General features: G+C 51.3%; 2 protein-coding genes across 13 annotated transcripts in view; both read right to left on the bottom strand.

Moving 5' to 3' along the window:
• The window catches only part of PIK3R6 (phosphoinositide-3-kinase regulatory subunit 6), a 58,460-nt gene extending 48,158 nt beyond the window's left edge, over positions 1-10,302 (bottom strand). For 4 of the 6 annotated variants that reach the window (XM_029212359.1, XM_029212354.1, XM_029212353.1 and 1 more), the window contains exon 1: positions 5,152-5,298. The gene's annotated coding sequence lies outside the window, so the exon portion shown is untranslated. Of the gene's footprint in view, positions 1-5,151; positions 5,324-5,917; positions 6,144-10,202 lie in introns of those variants that run through there. The other 2 variants (XM_029212352.1, XM_029212358.1) reach the window with 2 other exon arrangements.
• Positions 10,303-16,595: 6,293 nt separating this feature from the next.
• PIK3R5 (phosphoinositide-3-kinase regulatory subunit 5) overlaps positions 16,596-18,469 on the bottom strand; it is a 72,823-nt gene continuing 70,949 nt past the window's right edge. For 4 of the 7 annotated variants that reach the window (XR_003791811.1, XR_003791809.1, XR_003791810.1 and 1 more), the window contains one exon: positions 18,330-18,374. Coding sequence is in view for 3 of the 7 variants with exons in the window: in XM_029210629.1 (XP_029066462.1) it covers positions 18,227-18,374 (148 nt within the window). In the remaining 4 variants the exon portion in view is untranslated. Of the gene's footprint in view, positions 18,375-18,469 lie in introns of all 7 variants that reach the window. The other 3 variants (XM_029210629.1, XM_029210630.1, XM_029210628.1) reach the window with 1 other exon arrangement.

Here is an 18,469-nt window from a genome sequence, read left to right as displayed (position 1 = left end):
ATCACCTTTCCCCATGCTCCACACGCCTCACCTTTATCTCGTAAGTACCCCTCGCCCCCTCGCCGTCAGGAAGGCAGATCTGAGGGTTGTTCTCCCGTCTCCTCGACTGGCTGCCTCACGAATAAACCCCTTCTCTGTTGCCAACCTCAGCATCTCAGCATTTGACTCACTGCGACTCGGGCAGACCAAACGTGTTTGGTAACATTTGCATGGGGAACCAGAGACTTGCTCTGCCTGGTACATTGTTAGAATTCACTGCCCACGCTAAAAACTCTGCCCATGGCAAATGTCTGGAAGGTACACATGCTATACAGTGAAAAAGCAAGCATCCTCCTTCCCTAGAAGCAGCCACGGTTCTAGAAAATTTGACTCTGTGGCCCACATTTAAAAGTCAGATTTCACATAAAAGTCAAGATTCTCAGCTTTTACTTAGAAGGAATAACTGGAAGATCTGGAAACAATGGGCCCATAATTCCACGTGGCAACAATCAGTGGGCTTGGACTGCAGCCGCCCCCCTGGTAGGGCCAGGCACCTGCCCCTCCTACTGCATCCGCCACTGTCAGCTGGTCCGTGGCATCGTTCATGCTTCCTGCTGGGCTCTTTGAGGCAGACAAGCTGGCAACCCACAAGCTATATAGATATTTCTTGATTTGTGATGGGGTTACATCCCAATAAACCCATTGTATGTTGAAAATATTGTAAGTCGAAAATGCACCGAACACACCTACCCTTACAGAACATCACAGCTTGGCCCTGCCTACCTTAAACCTGCTCAGAACCCTTCCATTAGTCTACAGTTGGGCAAAATCTTCTAACGCAAAGCCTACTTGATAATCAACGGTTGACTATCTCACGTAATGGATTGAATACTCTACTGAAAGTGAAAAACAGAATGATCGTCTGGGTGCAGAACGGCTGTAAGCGTATTAGTTGTTGATTCTTGTGATCACGTGGCTGGCTAGGAGCTGCCCTGCCCAGCATATCGAACCCCATATCGCTAGCCTGGGAGAAGATCAGAATTTGAAGTACGGTTTCTACTGAATGCACGCTGCTTTCCCACCATCGTAAAGTCGAAAAGTCTTAAGTCAAACCATTGTAAGCTGGGGACTGTCCACTGTGGCCCAGGTCCCAGTTCTCAGAGAGGAGAGTTAATTACAGACATGCCTGATGGGAGCTGGGCGTTGCAGTTGCCCCGAGGTGCCATGTGAGTCATTCGACAAGCATTTACGGTACCCTTCTCTACTTCTCCGTAGCCCCTGATGCACTGCCTCGTGAATGTCAAGCACTTGTACGAAGACAAGACAGGGTCCCTGTCCCCAAGCCGCTCTCAGGCTAGGGAACGGAATCAAGTCTGTTCGGCATGGTTGCTATGGCAACTGGCACAGGAAACAGAGATGATACTGATGCTGAAGACACTGGTGAAGAGGCAGCGGTCCCATGGGAAGGGGGTCCCAGACACAGTGGTAAGGACGCTGCCCTGCCACTTGCGCGGGGCATTGGTCTCCGGCTCCGTCTCGGATGACCGACTGTGGCTTTTGTGCTGCTAACCAGGCAAATGGCACGTCCAAGCTCAGCTCACAAGCCCCTGCCCTCCCCCAGTTCCCCCAGTCATAGCAAGAATGCGACATCACAGGATAGAAACACACCAGCCTCTGCCACCAGTTGGAAAGATTCCCAGCAGCTGGTACAAGCAGCACGAAAAGCGGCCAAGGGGAGAATCCCAGCCACCTGGGAGCAGCCCCATGAGTCACGGCACTGCGGCCTCTCATACATCCCCCACCCCCATCCCTGGCCAGTGCTATTCGTTCCTTGTCTCATTTGCTCAATAGTGATTGAGCCTTATCTCTCCTACAGACTCAAGGTAGGAGAACCAGGTCTTCAACTGAAGATCATATAAGTGGATGGATTCATTCATTCACGCAACGAATATGCTTCGAGCCCCTTCTAAGTGTGAGACACTGTTCCAGTTCCTGGGGATGTGGCAATCAAGTAGGCAAAAACACCTGCTCTCATAAAGGTTGCACTCCTGAGGGTATGTAGTGAGGGTGGGAGCGGGGGAAGACAATAAATGCCGTAATTAAGTTGTATATGAGATGCTGAGAAGTGCTATAGGAATATGGCTGAGAAGGGGATCACGAGGTTCCAGCGTTGGGTGTGCGATTCTAAAAGGTCTCCCTAAGGAGGTGACATCTGAGTAGAAGCCTGCGGGAGGAAAGGAGCAAGCCAATGTCTGCAGGAAACATGTTCCATACGAAGGGAACAGCCACCCAAGCGCTGAGGAGGGAGGTGCCCGAGGATTTTCAAGGGACAGTGCAGCTGGGGTACAGTCGGCGAGGGGACAGTAGGAGGACGCTGGAAGACAGTCCTCCCGGGTTTGTGCCTGTCTGGTGAGCTTTTGTTCCAGATCATTTCTTCAAGAAGGTTTGTATCGTGAACAGCCTTGGAACAGAGAGCAAGTATCTCCTCCAGGGCCAAGGGTGGATTTCTTTGCCGACCAGTATGATAGAGACGATGTCTCCTTCCAGGGCAAAGATGGCAGGTTTGCTCGCAGCCCACGGTGAACACTGGGGGTTTCCTTAGCTCAGGGCTAATCTCAGCCGTGACGCACAGCATCCACTTGGGGCCACCTCCCCGCTCTCCCAGGGAACTTGGGGGCAGGACGCTCACACTGCCTGTTGCACCGTGAGTGATAAACACCCGGGTCTCTGACCCTAGAATCTCGTGTTTTCTGCCAGCATCCCTAAAATTGCGGTATGCTAACCTGTTAGTCACAAGGAGGGTAAAATCTTAGACCCTTTCCAGCAGAGGGGCGAGACCAGAAACAAAGAATGAACGAGTGAATGAATGAATTGGGATTCAGAGGACGCTCCTCCTTAAACACAGAACATTAGCAATGAACAGTCCTCAGGGCGGGTGCGAACACATGGCCGTTCACTGCCTTGGGATAAAATAGGCCACAGGACCAGCCACAGAGCCACAGAGGCGGTTCTGTGACACGCAGCAGGAAGAAGCAGATGGGGCCCTGTTCGCAGCTGTGGCTGCCCATTCTCTCTGTGCAAGAGATCATGGGAAAGACTTCCCTGCTGGAGGAAGGGCTGCAGAGAGCAGGACTGAGGAGGCCTGGCTCCGGGTCAGTGTCTGGCCGTGAAGATCCCAGCTTCGGAAGATCCCCTGCCTGCCCCATGGCTGGCTCCCGGGCCAGACTCTTCAGACAGGAGAAGCCACCCCTTGGGAAGAAAGACACGGAGTTTCCCAGGACCACACCCCTGCCTCCTTCCTGTCCTGCACCCACCGCCCTGGCACAGAGAGAAGGGACCCCCCACCACTGAACCACTCCCCTCTCCTCCCACCCGCGTTGCCAGCCGGCCGCCCCCAGGATATCGGGGCAGATGCCATTTCCAGGACTCTGAGTTCTTCTCTCTGTAGAGACAGACTTGCCAGACGACACACCCAGCTCTTTGGTTTAGAGCCTGTGATTAGTGGGGGGTGGAAATGCAGAGCTTGGGGTTCTGAGGGGGCCCCTGTCAACCCTCATCCCACAAGGCCCGCTGGGCTTTCCAGATTCCCGAGAGCCCTGCTCCCCAGCTGTCCCCTGAGGACCGGGCAGGCCCACTTCCTCGCTGAGACTGCCTCTGGCTGGGAAGGAAACACCTGGATGCGAGAGGGCTGGTCGAGGGGGTAGGAGGCGAGCATTGTTCCTGGGCGGGGTGGATGGGGGGAGCCTGGGAGGAACGTGACAGGGCCTGGATGCAGACCAGGAAGCCATGAGCCAGCCTGGCATTCACATCCACCATGAGAGCCGAGGAGGTGACAGAGGAAAGTGGCGGAGTGGCCGGGCAGGTAGCATTTGGTGCTGGACTGCCCGGGTTCCAAGCCTCTCTGTTGCTATGGCAATATGTTGCTTAGAGCCCTTGTGCCTCAGTTTCCCTATCTTTAAAGGAGGCCTAATATTAGCACCTACCTCATAAGATTACTGTGAGGACTCAATGAGATGACATTCAAAAGCCACTTACTTAGAGCTGAATAAAGTAACAGGCCAGGCCCATGCTGCTAAGTTCTCCACAAACCCCACGTTAGCAGCCAAACTGAATCTCTAGCTTTTCTTCCTCGCTGTTCACACCCGCGCTCCTACTCTGGGTTTGCGCGCTTTGTCCCCCTCACTGGGACGCCCGCTGCTCCATCTCTGTACACAAGCCCTCTGTCTCCCTCAAGACCCAGGTGCCGCTTTGCGCGGAGCCCTCCCTGATCCCACACCTGCGGGGCTCTCTCCACCTGCGCGCACACCGTGCCTCGCCAGCGGCCCCGGTGCCTGTTACTGTCTGTGTTAGTCACTCACAGCCGTGTCTCAACCCCACACCAGCCGGGCAGCTTCTCAAGGACGGAGACACGGCTCTGGTTGGGCTCTGGTGCCGGCTGCACACGTAGAAGACGCTGGATCCGTGTGTGTGTGAATGTGTGTGAGTGTGTGTGTGTGTGTATGTGTAGAGAATGGCCAAGATCCGGGACAGAGGTGGACAGATAATGTCCCAGGAGGGGCACCGATGGGGACCCAGAAGATTCTCTCTGAGCCCTGTGCCTTGCTTACCCACTCTGCACTTTGGCCAGTCTCCTGACCTATAAACGGGCATTATAAACACACCCAGCCTTCCTCCAATTGCCCGTGAGAATCCAATGGGCTAATGAATGTATCCTATAGCACCAGGCGTGAATAATTAGTACTGTTATTACTGGCATTTACAGGATTCGGAGAAGAAAAGAGGGGTCTTCTCACAGGGTCCTGCGTCCTTTCTTCTTGTGAAAATGGATTGAATAATCTTTTTCTAATTTTTTTTGGCCGCACCTCAAGGCATATGGGATCTTAGTTCCCTCACCAGGGATCGAACCCGTGCCGCTTGCATCAGAAGTGCGGAGTCCTAACCACTGGACAGCCCAGGTTGGATAATTTTAACTTGGCAGAATGGTCATAGTAGCCACCACATCTGGGCAACCCGTCTCAGAAAGGCTGGGCGTGTATTCACAAGCTCCAGGGGTGTCTTGCCCCTCACGGGCTCCCCTTCCAGCATCCCTCCTCCAGGACCCTGGATCTGCTCTGCTCAGATCTGCCTCTCCCGGCTCCCTCCCTGGAGACCCCACCCCCAGCCAGCACCTACCTTGGCTCAGCTGCAGCTCGGCTGTCCACAGTCCTGCCCAGGGAGGCCTCCAGCCCGGGGCCACCTGATGTCTTAGACGAGCCCTGACCGGTGTCTGCAGCCTCCAGACCTGCAGAGAAAAGCCCAGTGTCGCACAGGCCTGGCTCTGTCCCCTCCTCTTCCTTCCCCTTCCCCATGGCCCTCAAAGCTCCTCCCAGAGCACATCCTGCTACGAGGTTGCTTTCTAGAGAAGTGTCTGTGGTCAGCCACTGGTCACTGGAGGTTCTTTATTCTGACTGGGTGGGAGGGTGGCACCTCCGTGGGCCCCCTGCTGGTGCTGCCTGGGCAGCGATGCAGGGAGCCCTGACTTCTTTCTCGAGCTCCAGACACACCAAGAACCGCACCCCCACCCCCGACACCATCAGCCAGATGGTCCCAAGTTCTTCCGACTCAACAGGTGCAAAGCCAGTTCCTCATTTCACCTTCTAAACCCACCTCTCTGCTGCTCATCTCAGAATCAGAAACCTAGGTGTCATTCTTCACATCTCCCCCTCCCTCAACTGTAACACCTAAACAGCACCAAGTCTTGTCACTGTCTCATGAACTGTCGCATTTTTTTTTCCATCCCCCATGGCGGCCATGAGGTCACCACTGTTTTTCTCCTAAATTATTACAACTGCCTGATGTCTCCCTGCCTCCGCCTCATAGCCAAAGGTCTCTTTCTGATAGTGAAACACAAATCTGATCGCGTTACACCTTGTTACAACCTTCAATAGCTCCCTATTACCTTCAAGAGAATGGCCAAATTCCTTAGCATGACTTGCAAGGCCCTTCTTGATCTGGTCCTTCCTTGATCCCCAACCTCAGGCTTTATCCCCTTGCTCTGACGCCTTCCAGAACGCCTGCAGTTCCTTAATGATCCAGGCCGTCTCCCACCTCCAGGCCTTCGCATGTGCAGTGAAGTTGGGATTCTCTTCCCAACCCTTCTCCTGGCTCACTCCTAACCATCCTTCCTTCGGTACAGAAGAGGGAAAAACAGGTCAGGAGGGAAAGTGGAGTACCATGGAAGGTGGGGGTGGGACAGTGTCAAGGACGTGATGGTCAACGGTGTCCAAGACTGCAGACAGGACATGGATGAGCACCAAAAGCATCCGCTGACCTTGATGATTAGGAGAGAGCAGTGCTGGGGAGCAGACCACCTCCACGGTGACATGTTTGCTAGTTTGTCATATCCTTTTTTTAATTTTTTTTATTTTTTTGGTGATACGCGGGCCTCTCGCTGCTGTGGCCTCTCCCGTTGCGGAGCACAGGCTCCGGACGCACAGGCTCAGCGGCCATGGGTCACGGGCCCAGCCGCTCCGCGGCACGTGGGATCTTCCCAGACCGGGGCACGAACCCGTGTCCCCCGCATCGGCAGGCGGACTCTCAACCACTGCGCCACCAGGGAAGCCCCTGTCATATTCTTTCTTTTTCCCATATTTTGAAGCCAAGCAATATTTTGGGGAATCTCCAACACATTTCTAGACCTTTGAAAAACTCACACACTCTAGGCTGTCATCCGATATGGCCTAAATGGCTCTGGAGAGAGGCAGATTGCAGACAGCACGAATGCCTGGATTCAGCTGTGCCTGAAACGCTGATGTCTAGATCTTCTCTTAATTGTTCAACTATGTGATCCAATAAATGCTCCCTCCTTTTCGATTAAGACTGTTTGCACTGGGTTTCTGTCACTTGGGTTTCTCCTTTGCAACCAAAGGAGAAGCCGCTGACCTTTCTCTGCAAGGGCCGAGTGGGCTCTGTTCCATCCCTTCCTTTTGTAGAAGAGGCCGTTTGAAAAGAAGAATAAAGTCCAGAAATTTGAATCATTTGCTCTAGAGCTCAGCTTCCCTCTCATGGCTACTTCTTTTCGGTCCCACTCACGTGACTGAACTCACATTTTATCTTGCATCTTTGTATCCTTAGGTCACATGCCTGCCGCATCCCTCCCCCTGTGAGTTCTGAGAAAGCAGAGGCTAGGTCTTATTCATTATTGTATCCATCACAGGGTAAGAGAATGTTAAGAGACAGTCTGGCTCAGTAAATAAAACAAAGGGATGAATGGATGAACGAATGAATGAGGGAATGAATGAGTGAAGTAAATAAGGCCAGGACAGGATGAAGGACCAAGAACTCAGCCCTTGCAGGTTCAGGACTCGGCAGCAGCCAGCAGTGTGGCCATCACGGGCGGCCCCTTCTCCTTATCAGCTTTGGCCTGAGTCGGAAATCACAAGTTGATGTCAACCTCCTGTGGCTGCTCTGCTCCTCTTATCATTGGCTGATGTCTCTGCAACTACCGTGGGTGTGGTAGCCACGGAAGGGGCTGCTGGGTGACCGTGGACAGCCTGGGAGCTGGGCCCTGCAAGGAGGAGCTGAGGTGCCCTCATTTTGTGGGCACGCAGCTGACAGCCAGCCAGGAGACAAAGAGAGAGTGAAGGAGGTGGACAGAGGAAGGACCAAGGCCCCACACCTGCCCCCAGCGCACCACGCCTGCCATCACCGAGGGGGTGGCGTTGCCCCTCTGTTCCCAGTGACGCCGTGTCCCTCCAGACGCTCTTAGTGTTTGTTTAATCTGGGCTTTTCAGGCCGTCTGTTGCCAAGTTTCCCATCTGCACCGATCTCTCAGGAACAGCCCTTTCCCCCAACAAGACCACACGATCCATAAGCATCAGACTCGACAGGGTTAGGGTTCCCTGCACTTACTGCTCTGGTTCATAGATCACCTGGTTAGCTAATGGTTGAAAAGCCACTCTGGGGTGATCAACGCCCAAGATACAGAAGCAGAGGCTCGACATGTATGGCCCCTTTGGGCAGAGCTGTGATAGCTTCCCAGGTTCCTCTATCCCAGCCTGGGCGTTTGGAAGTCTGTTCACTAATTCACCTTGGAGCTGCCACATTACTTATCTTTCCTGCAGACAATCCACTGCTTCTGTTCCATCCTCATCCCTCTTTCCAGTCCCCTTTATTCAGAAAGATATGTCTTACTTATTTCCCTGTCTATTACTAAGCCACTGAGAGGTTTAAACAAACGAAACTTTAAATTCTTAAACAAATTAAATCCTCTTGTAACTGTGGTGGTAGGGAGATGAGTGCTGTGATCAGGGCACTCTAGAGGGCCAGGGTATTGGAGTCAGGGAAGAATTATTTGTTTTGGATACAGGAAACCCAGGGCCACCTGTGCGTTGCTCCAGCCCCATCTTCTGCAGGGGTCCCCTCTGGGATCATTCAGAAAATCCTAATAAGCAACGTAGATTTTACTGACGATTACATTAGGAGGATGGAGAAGAAGTGGATATCACTCATCTCTTAACAAGCTATTTAAAAATCTTCCGTGGAGTCTTCTGTTGTCCGGACACCCTCCTCCAGGCCATGCCGTTGGACTGGTAGAGTGTTTTTTTTTTTCTCCTTTCTCTTTTCTCCCCGTGACCCCAACTCACTAACTCCTGGCTCCTCCCACCCAGATTTTTTCACAAACACATCAAAGGACTCTTGAAGTGCATTCAGAGCACCTCAACTCCATTCTAATCCTTGCCTGCCAGTTTTTATACCCCGAACTCATTAACAACAACCAAAAAACAAATGGTTCTCTGGTTGGTAGGACCCATCCTTAGAAAGCAGTGAGAGGTAATAAACAAGAAAATAGCTGTTATAGAAACACATTTTACTTTACCTATACAATCACTTCAAGAGTTAGGACAATTATGGAGATGGGTAAACTTGAGTTTAAAGGCTCGTATAACTGGCAGGTGCTGGGACTTGAACCAGGAAACACCTAGTCCAGCGAGTTCATTGTAGGACCACAGGGAGGACCTGCAGGCTGAGCCAGCCTGAAGCCTGGCCTGTGTTCCTTGGCTCTCAACTCTACTGCAGGGAGACCAAGGCAATGGCAAGGCTGGCACTCACCTGGTGGGCACCTCTGCTTCTAGTGAATTCCCTCCAGGGCAGCAGAACAACATCATGCCCTAAACCAGCGTTTCGCCAAGTAGGGTTCCTGGACCAGGAGTATCGGTATCACCTGGGACCTTGTTAGCAACTAGTACTGTCTGCCGAGGAACAGTAGGCGTATCGGGGATTCTCCACCCTTTACTTCCAGCAGTGTGGTTTTGTTGGTTGTGTGAGAGAGCGCAGAGTTAGGGCTAATGGGGTGACATGTGTAGGAAGCTGATTTATGTTTTTATCCATTCCCTCGCCTTTCAGCCACTCTTATTTTGGGGGGAGAAGGAATTTTGATTTTAAATGCTGGCAACATTTTTTAAAATTTTCGTGTTTAAGAAATGGCTCAAGCAATTCAAAAATACATTTTCATTGTAATAACAAACATTATACAGCAGTATACAGAATAAAAAAGCAGGGCTTCCCTGGTGGCGCAGTGGTTGAGAGTCCGCCTGCCGATGCCAGGGGATGGGGGTTCGTGCCCCGGTCCGGGAAGATCCCACATGCCACGGAGCGGCTGGGCCCGTGAGCCATGGCCGCTGAGCCTGCGCGTCCAGAGCCTGTGCTCCGCAGTGGGAGAGGCCACAACAGTGAGAGGCCCGCGTACGTAAAAAAAAAAAAAAAAAAAAAAAAAGGCAATCCTTCTCCCCCTTCCCGGTTTCTTTTCCCTCCTCTCCCAGTGACCACCATTGTCCATAGCTTGGGGTGATTTATACAAGTTGTTTTTCAGCTTTCTTTCTTGGAAATCATTATCAGTACCTAAGGATCAACCACATTCTTTCTTAAATTTAAATATCCGTATTTTCTGGACTAGTAACACATTTACATTGATCAAGATGGGAAAGATACAGAGAAACCCAGACCATTCCTTCTTGCACAAGCCATCCTTCAAGTTGGTGAGGAAAACTTCTCTGTCCAGGCCTCCCTCTGCACCTGTGCCCCCTCCAAGCTGCTCAGGCCCCTCTGAAACGGGGTCAAGGGCAGAGAGAACCTGGGGCTGCCCTGGAGGGCAGGGCCTGGAATACTCTTACACACCCTGTTCTCAGGTCAGCCTGGAGACCATCCTTCCCTGCCCCGGCACCCTCGCACCGCCCCCCCTTTACCTTCCTAATAAGGCAGGTTCCTCCAAGGCAGGTCTGCAAGCTTCGCAGAGTGTGGAGGAAGAACTGGAGGCGCTTGTCTGTATGAAATTCTCACCTAGAAGGCTGAGGATCCAGCAGGACATCAGTGAGAAAACCCGAAGAGCCCAATCCTTTATTACCTGGGCAAATTTGGGCAAATTGCCTGGCCTGTGCACCTGCGTGCACACGCACTGGGGCAGGAGACAGAGCGTCCTGGCTGGGCTCTGGTCCTAGCTGCCTCTGCTCCGTCCCCTCCTCTCTGGGTCTCAGTTTGCCCATCTGTAACCCGAGGGATTGGAGAGTGTGTTTGCAAAGCCTTCCTACCTTTCTCCGGCTTCTTTCCCAGGCAGTCCTGCTTCTGTAGACCTGCGGCTACAGTTTTGCTCAGAGAGGCCCCTTTCCTTGGTGGGGGAGGGGTTGGGCGTGGGGAAGGCTGCTCTGCTCCCTTCCCTCCCCACACTTTCCTCTCTCCCGATGTCTCAGGGGACCCTTTTGGGATCAGGGCCAGCTTTGGGGGCTGAAGCGACATTCATTCACAAGGGCTTCCTTCCTGACTCCCCTGCCCCGCCCCCCAGCAGTGGCCACACAGACTCGCCTGGAGCCCCGCCCACCCTTTACTCTCCTCCCTCCCCCCCCCCCCCCCCCCCGCACTTCCACTTCTCCACACCCCGCCCCGCCACCATCCCCAGGGAGTGTGAAGAGGGTAGCTGTGAAACCAGCAGGGCTCCTCTGGAATTCCATTAGGATGAAGCCATCCCCCTCAGATCTGTGTGAGCTTTACTTTTCTGGGCCTCAGTTTCCCCACAGCTCACATGAGGGGATTGAGGGAGCAGCAGAGCTTAAGAGCAGGGACTCTGGTGCCTGGCTGAGTCCTGACTTCCCCTTTTCACTGTCTCTGTGACCTTGGGCAAGTTCCTTAGCTTCTCTGTCTCAGTTTCCCCATCTGTAAAATGGGGCACAATAGTACCTACCTCATGATGAGGCAGGCTGGGACCTCGGACCCTCTACTGCAGGGCTTGCACCTGGACAAACGTCTCCTCCAGCAACAGAATACAAAGAAACTAAAAGGGACTAAAAATACCTGCACGCAGGCGCAGTTTAGGCAAATTATGAACGAGAAGATACAAAAAGGTCAAAACGCGACTGCCACTTCTGAGGGGCAGGGAGGAAAAGCAGGGTCCTGCACATGATCCCTGCACACAGCACCACCAAGCGGGTGGGCAGACCACCTGAGCCACCTCTCCGGCCCAACCCCCCCTCACCCCATTTAAGGGACCAGCTCGCCCCCACTCAGGGAGCGAGCAAGGGCACCTTTCGCTTGTTTTCGCTCCCTCCTGCTGCAGCACGAGTCCCAGTAAAGACTCGCCTGAATTCCTCCTCTGGCCTCTCATCAATTTCTATTGAGTAAAGAGTCCAGGAACCCTGGTCGGTAACAGTGGTGACGTTGGGAAGCATCAGTGAGATGACATAAGCACGTAAAGCACGTGGACAGTGCTGGGCCCGTGCACGATAAGTGTTTGCTAGGATCTCGGTCTGTGCTACCTTGATGTTCAGGGGAGATTACCTGGTCAGGCTGCAGTGACTCCGAGGCTTGGCCTCCAGCTCTAAATTTCTGAGATTCCCCGAGTGGGTCCTGTTTCTTCCCATTCGCCCTGTGCAGAGAGGGGCACACGCGTGTGGCTGCCGTGACCACAGCCGCCTCTCCAGGGACCACATGCTCAGAATTGCCAGGTATTATGGACTAAATGTCTGTGTCCTCCCCAGATTCGTATGTTGAACCCCCAATGTGATGGTGTTAAGAGGTGGGACCTCTGGGAGGTAATTAGGTTTAGATGAGGTCCTGAGGGTGGGGACCCCATGATGGGATTAGCGTCTTTATAAGAAGAGGAAGAGACACCAGAGCTTCCTCTCTCCACCTTGTGAAGACACAGTGAGAGACGGCTGTCTGCAACCCAGGAAGAGAGCTCTCACGAGACACTAAACCTGGCAGCACCTTGACCCTGGACTTCCCAGCCTCCAGAATTATGAGAAGTAAATGTCTGTTGTTTAAACCACCCACTCTATGGTATTTTGTTATAGCAGCCCAAGCTGACTGAGATCCTGGGGGCTGTGGACTGGCCCAGGACACAGGTGTGCCTGGTGCCCGGGACAGAGAGAAATAAAGGGCACAGATGGGGATAGCCTACCAGCTGCCTGTCTTTGCTCCAGGGGGATGGGGTGGGCACTCCTTCCCAGGGGAGCCGGCTCCCTTTACCCTGATTTGCTGGTTAGGGTTAGGGGAGTGAAAAGAGGGATTCAGAGACTTGGGTAAAGGAGGGAGTAGCTTCTTCCCCAAGAAAACCAGGAATCCCTCTTCCCAGGGCAGCGGCTATCCTCCCAGTGCTCGAGGGTGGGGTGGGCGTGACAGTGGGGGAAGGGAAGTCTGAAGCCCCAGGGCAGGTGCCAAGCAGTCCAGGTCCACACACGTCTCCCGTGTGGGTGAAGCTGCAGGGGCTGGAAAACTCTCTGATGCCTCTGCTTTGAGCAGACTGAGGTGGCTCTACACGTTCCTCGACACAGGGGTTGTGGGAGAGCCGTCCCTCTGGAGGAGGCGTGACTTGGATGTCAGGGACCATAGGAAGAGGTCTGAGGAGGGTCCCAGACCACTATGTCCTGGGCCCTAGAGGAAGCTGCCAAACTGACAAATCGGACTTTGTTAAAATTAAGACCATCCGCTCTGCAAAAGGCACTGCTAAGAGAATGAAAACACAAGCCATGGATTGGCAGAAAATATTCGCAAAACGCACATCCGATAAAGGACTGGTATCCAAAATATATAAAAACCTCTTAAAATTCAACAATAAGGAAACAACTCAATTAAAACATAGGCAAAACCACACCGTTGAAAGCAATTATACTGCAATAAAGATGTTAAAAAGAAAAAAAGGGCAAAAGATCTGAACAGACACCTCACCAAAGAAAATATACATATGGCAAATAATCACATGAAAAGACGCTCAACATCATAGTCTTTAGGGGACTGCAAGCTAAAACAACAATGAGGGGCTTCCCTGGTGGCGCAGTGGTTGAGAGTCCGCCTGCTGATGCAGGGGACGTGGGTTCGTGCCCCGGTCCGGGAGGATCCCACATGCCGCGGAGCGGCTGGGCCCGTGACCCATGGCCGCTGAGCCTGCGCATCCGGAGCCTGTGCTCCGCAACGGGAGAGGCCACAACTGTGAGAGGCCCGCGTACCGCAAAAAAACAAAAAACAAACAAAAAAACCACAATGAGATATCACTACACACCCATTAGAGTAGATAAAACCCATAGCACTGACAATACCTAATGCTACTAAGGATGTGGAGTTACAGGAACGCTCATTCATTGCTGGTGAGAATGAAAAAAGGGCCCAGCCACATTGGAAGACAGTTTGGCATTTAGAAAACAGAAAAACCTAAATATATTTGTACCACACGATCAAGCAATTGTGTTCCTTGGTATTTACCCAAATGAGTTGAAAACGTACATACGTCCGAACAAAAACCAGCACACAAATGTTTATGGCAGTTTTATTCAGAATTGCCAAAAAATGGTATCAACCAAGATGTCCTTCAGTAGGTGAACGAATAAACAAACTGTGGTACATCAATAAAATGAAACATTCGGCAAACAAAAAGAAATGAGCTATGAGACCACGAAGACATGGAGGAATCTTCAATGCATATTGCTAAGTGAAAGAAGCCAATCTGAAAAAGCTACATACTGTATGGCTTCAACTATATGATATTCTGGAAAATTTGTAACTATGGAGACAGTAAAGAGGTGATTGGCTGCCAGTCTACTTAAGAAAATAATGGTTTCAATTTCTTTAGTTATATTAGCCTATTTGGTATATCCATTTCTTCTGTCAGATGGGCAAACTGTATTTTTGAGAAATTTCTCCGTCTTATCCAAATTACCAAATGTATTGGTAAATCTATAATATCCCTTTATTACCCTTTTAGTGTGTATAGGATCTGTAGAGATGTCTTCTTTTTCATTCATGATATTGATAATTTGTTCTCTCTCTCATCAGTCTTGTTAGGGGGTTTTCAATTAGTATGTTGGTTTTCTAATTCATAGATTTCTGCTATTACACTTATTTCCTTCCTTCTACTTTCTTTAGGATTGATCTACTATTCTTTCTCTAGCTTTCTGAGGTGTAAATAACTGATTTTTAGCTTTTGCTCTATTATAAGATATGCTTTTTTTTTTTTTTTTTTTTTTTGCCATACACGGGCCTCTCACCGTTGTGGCCTCTCCCGTTGCAGAGCAAGGCTCCGGACGCGCAGGCTCAGCGGCCATGGCTCATGGGCCCAGCCGCTCCGCGGCATGTGGGATCTTCCCGGACCGGGGCACGAACCCGTGTCCCCTGCATCGGCAGGTGGACTCTCAACCACTGCACCACCGGGGAAGCCCCGGATATGCTTTTTTATGGCAATAAATTTTCTCCTAATATTGCTTAAGCATCCTGAGAGTTTCAAAAACATATACTCATTATTAACCACTTCAATATATTTTCTAGTTTCCACTTTTCTTTCTTTCTTGACCCCTGGATTATTTAGAGATGTAGTGCCTGATTTACAAGCAGTTGGGATTTTCTAGTAAAATTTACCTTATTGATAGTTTAATTTCAATGTAGTCAGGGAATATACTCAGTTTGATTTCAATCACTTGAAATTTGATATTCTACTCGTACTTGAAAACAATGTGAATTCTATTGTTGTTGAGCACAGTGTTCTATTTCAAAGAGATCAAATTTGTTAATTGTGTTGTCCAGATCTTCTATAACTCTACTGATTTTTTTTTTTTTTTTGTCTATTTGTTCTATCAGCTACTGAGAGAAATGTGTTAAAGTCCTTCACTATGGTTGTGGAGATGTTAATTCTGTCAATTTTTGCTTTATAGTTTAAATTGATAAAATGTCCCTCTTCATCTTCTGTAATGCTTCTGACATTAAAATATTTGTCTGATATTGGTGTAACACCACCATCTTTTGGGGACATGTGTGCATGGTGTTATCCTTTCCATCCTTTTGCTTTCAGCCTTTCAAAGCATTTCTCTTGTGAGCAGTGTATAATTTTTTAAAAATCATTGAACAATTGTAGGTATAGAATTCTAAGTTGACAGGTTTTGTTTTTTTTCTTTTCAGCACTTTAAATATGTCATTTCATTGTATCCTGGCTTCCATTGTTTCCGTAGAGAAGGGAGCTCTCAGTTTAGTTGTTGCTCCTTTGAAGATTAAGTGTATTTTTTTCCTCTGGCTGTCTTTAAGATTTTCTCATTACCTTTTATCCCTCAGAAGTTTGACAAGGAGGTACCTCTGTGTGTGTGTGTGTGTTTAAACTAAACTCCAGACTTCATTGGGATTTCAGCCGTTTTTCCATTAAGATTCTCTTTCTGTTTCAGGATCCCACATTGCACTTAGTTTTCAGGTTTCCTCGGTCTCCTTCAGTCTGTGAATTTTTCAGTCCTTCCTTGTATTTCATGACACTGGAGAGAGTACTGGTCAGATTATCCTATAGAATGTCCCCAAATCTGGGTTTGTCTGGCATTTTCCTCATTACTGGTCTTGGGTCACAGGGTTTTGGAAAGAGTATCAGAGGTGCAGTGCTCTTCTCATGTAGTTTTATTTTTCTCTTGTGTGAGGTTTCCTGAGCTTATTGACTCTGTGGGCTGATGTCCTTCATCGATTTTGGCCAACTGAATGTTGGCAGAAGAGATACTGTGCCAGTTCCAGGCTCAGGCCCTAGGAGGCATCACATGTCTCTGCTTACCCCTCCTATGCTAACACGCTGACCCAAGGTACCCGAGGAACCCATAGAGCTGACCTGAACCCAACCTGCAGCTTGGAGCCAAGCCACTCTGAGCGCCACCTGGGTCCCCAGATGTCCTGTAGATGTACGGGCAAGAATAAATGATCACAGCTGTAGTCCATCGAGCATTAGGTGTGCTTTCCTGTTTGCAACAGCTAGCTGATACAGAGCTGAAGTCTCTCACGGTTCCTTCTTCCCCCATCTCACGTGGTTGTGCTGGAAGCCTGGTGCTTACCTACTTCTCCCAGGTCACAGGTGTCCTCCACCATCCCTTCACCTCCTTTCCTCTCCCTACCTATGAGCCAAGTCTAATAACAGCCCCAGGTCCAGAGGGTCAGCAAGGATCTCACTTCCCTTCCTCTCGGCAGCACGATGAGGCTTACGCAGAAAACTTCGGCACAAGTGTATTTTTGATAGAGAGGAAAATTACAAAAAGATAAACAAGACAACCCCCCAAGAATCTTATTTCCACTCTATGTGAAGTGATTTACGTGAACTAGCCAGCTAGCGGGAAAATAACTGTAAGTCATTAAATCCAAGAGGAATCAAGTTTTATTTGACAATAATATTAAATTCCACTCGTCTATTCTTGAACAACTGTCAGACAACCAGCTCACACAACAAAAAATATTGAAGGTATATTGCCAACCACTGTCTGGCAACTGAAGCAAGGACAGATGGCCTTGACAGCAGAAGGGTGACCATATGTGGTCAGAGACGCTCTGTCCACTTCTCTCAAGTCCTGAGTACTCTGGGCTGGGCTTTCGTGGGCTCCTGGAAGCCCAGAACCTTTGGAGCAGATGAAGCCGGAGCAGGACGGGAAGGAGAGGTTCTGTGCAGAATACAATTGTCTCGCTTCCGTGGTTACTTTCTCCACCTCTACGAGTCCAAACCCCGGGCCCGGGCCCGCCCTCCGCCTACCATCCTAGCCCACATCAGCTTCCAGTTTCTCAAACCACTGCAACCCCGTAGTTAAAACTTTGGGCTCTCATGTTGTATCAGCCGTCTTCCCCTCAGCTGTCCATCCTCTACTTCTCTGGGAACTTGCCCAGGCACAATGGTGCCAGTGAACTCTGGGGCTGGAAGATTTCCCACACAATGGAGTGAGGTGAGAAGTGGGGCACAGGGGCCAACCTGGGAGACGAGGAGGTGAAGGCACGTGTGCAACCCTCCTCTCACCCTGGCGAAGGCAATTCCTCCTTCAGAGGGTAGAACTTAGGGCTCCTTACCCCCTCGGTCTGGGTCCTGCCCCATTGGTGAATTGGAAAGGAGGGAATGAAGAGCATCTCGAGAACAGCGAGAGCATCCCCTCCCCACCCCCCGCCCGACACGTGAGTCAGGGCTGAAGGGGCAACGCCGCGGACTTTTACTGAGCACCTGCTATGAGCCTGCGGCTGAGCCAGGCGCTTTGCAGACAATTTTGTCTCAGCCTTTTAAGGAGGTCTTATAACCCCCCATCTTAGTGCTCAGGAAAGGGAGGCTCGGAGAAGCTAATTCACTTCCTTCTGGTCATTTAGCTAGAAGGTAACTGAGCCGCCACTGAATCTAAGCTCGTCCTGTCTCCCAAGGATCTCGATCCACAAAGAGGCTCCAGAGAGAGAGAAAGGGTGTGTGTGTGTGTGTGTGTGTGTGTGTGTGTGTGAGACAGGGGTGTGGGATGGGGGCGACGGCACTGAGGTCAGAAGAGTCGCATCTACGTTTCTACCACCTGAACCCCTGAGTAGGGGCACTGAAATTCCAGACTCCAAGGGCTCCCCAAGTCCCTGACAAAGTAATGGGCGGGCCTGGCCAAGGGTCGGGGGAGGAGGCCTAAACCATACCCCAGAGCACCAGAGCCTCAGCTCTTTCTTCTAGAAAGGATCCTAGACCACACTAGAGGCCAGGGCCTTCAGAGGCCAGACCGCCCATCCTTCTCCTTTCTCCCTGAGGGATCTGAGGGGCTGTAGGGCCAGGCCCCTCCCCCTAATGCTTGTTTCTTTCCCAAACAGAGCCCGGAGGCGCCATCAACCCCCTAACCCCTGCCCCCTGCCCCCTGCCTGCTGCAGGGCCCACAGCGGGACCCTGACCCAGCACAGGGTCGTCCAGTTCTCCACGGGGAGTGAGGCCCTCCAAGAGGGAGGGGGCTCCGAGGAGGCTGCCCTCGGGCTTGCTGTCCAGGCCGGTGCCGGGCCGCTAGGGCAGAGCTCCACTGAAAGTCATGATGGGCAGACAGAGCAGGGAGCAGAGGTCGGGTGCCGTCTGTGCCTGCAGGTAGGAGGGCCTCTGGGGTGGGGGGCAGAGGCTGCTCGTCTCCGGCTTGTAGCAGGGGGAGACCTCACACCTGTGGGGCAGGGCAGGTGTCAGGGCAGGCCTCCCACCCCTCCAGCTCCCTCCAGGCCTCTGGGTGGGTGCTGAAGCAAAGCCGGGGGCCCCCGC

This window comes from Monodon monoceros, unplaced genomic scaffold (assembly GCF_005190385.1).
Source record: "Monodon monoceros isolate NGI ecotype Baffin Bay Population unplaced genomic scaffold, NGI_Narwhal_1 Super_Scaffold_9, whole genome shotgun sequence".
Classification (NCBI taxonomy): domain Eukaryota; kingdom Metazoa; phylum Chordata; class Mammalia; order Artiodactyla; family Monodontidae; genus Monodon; species Monodon monoceros.
The sequence above is the reverse complement of the archived record's forward strand: the minus strand, read 5'-3'. Positions and strand labels throughout refer to the sequence as shown.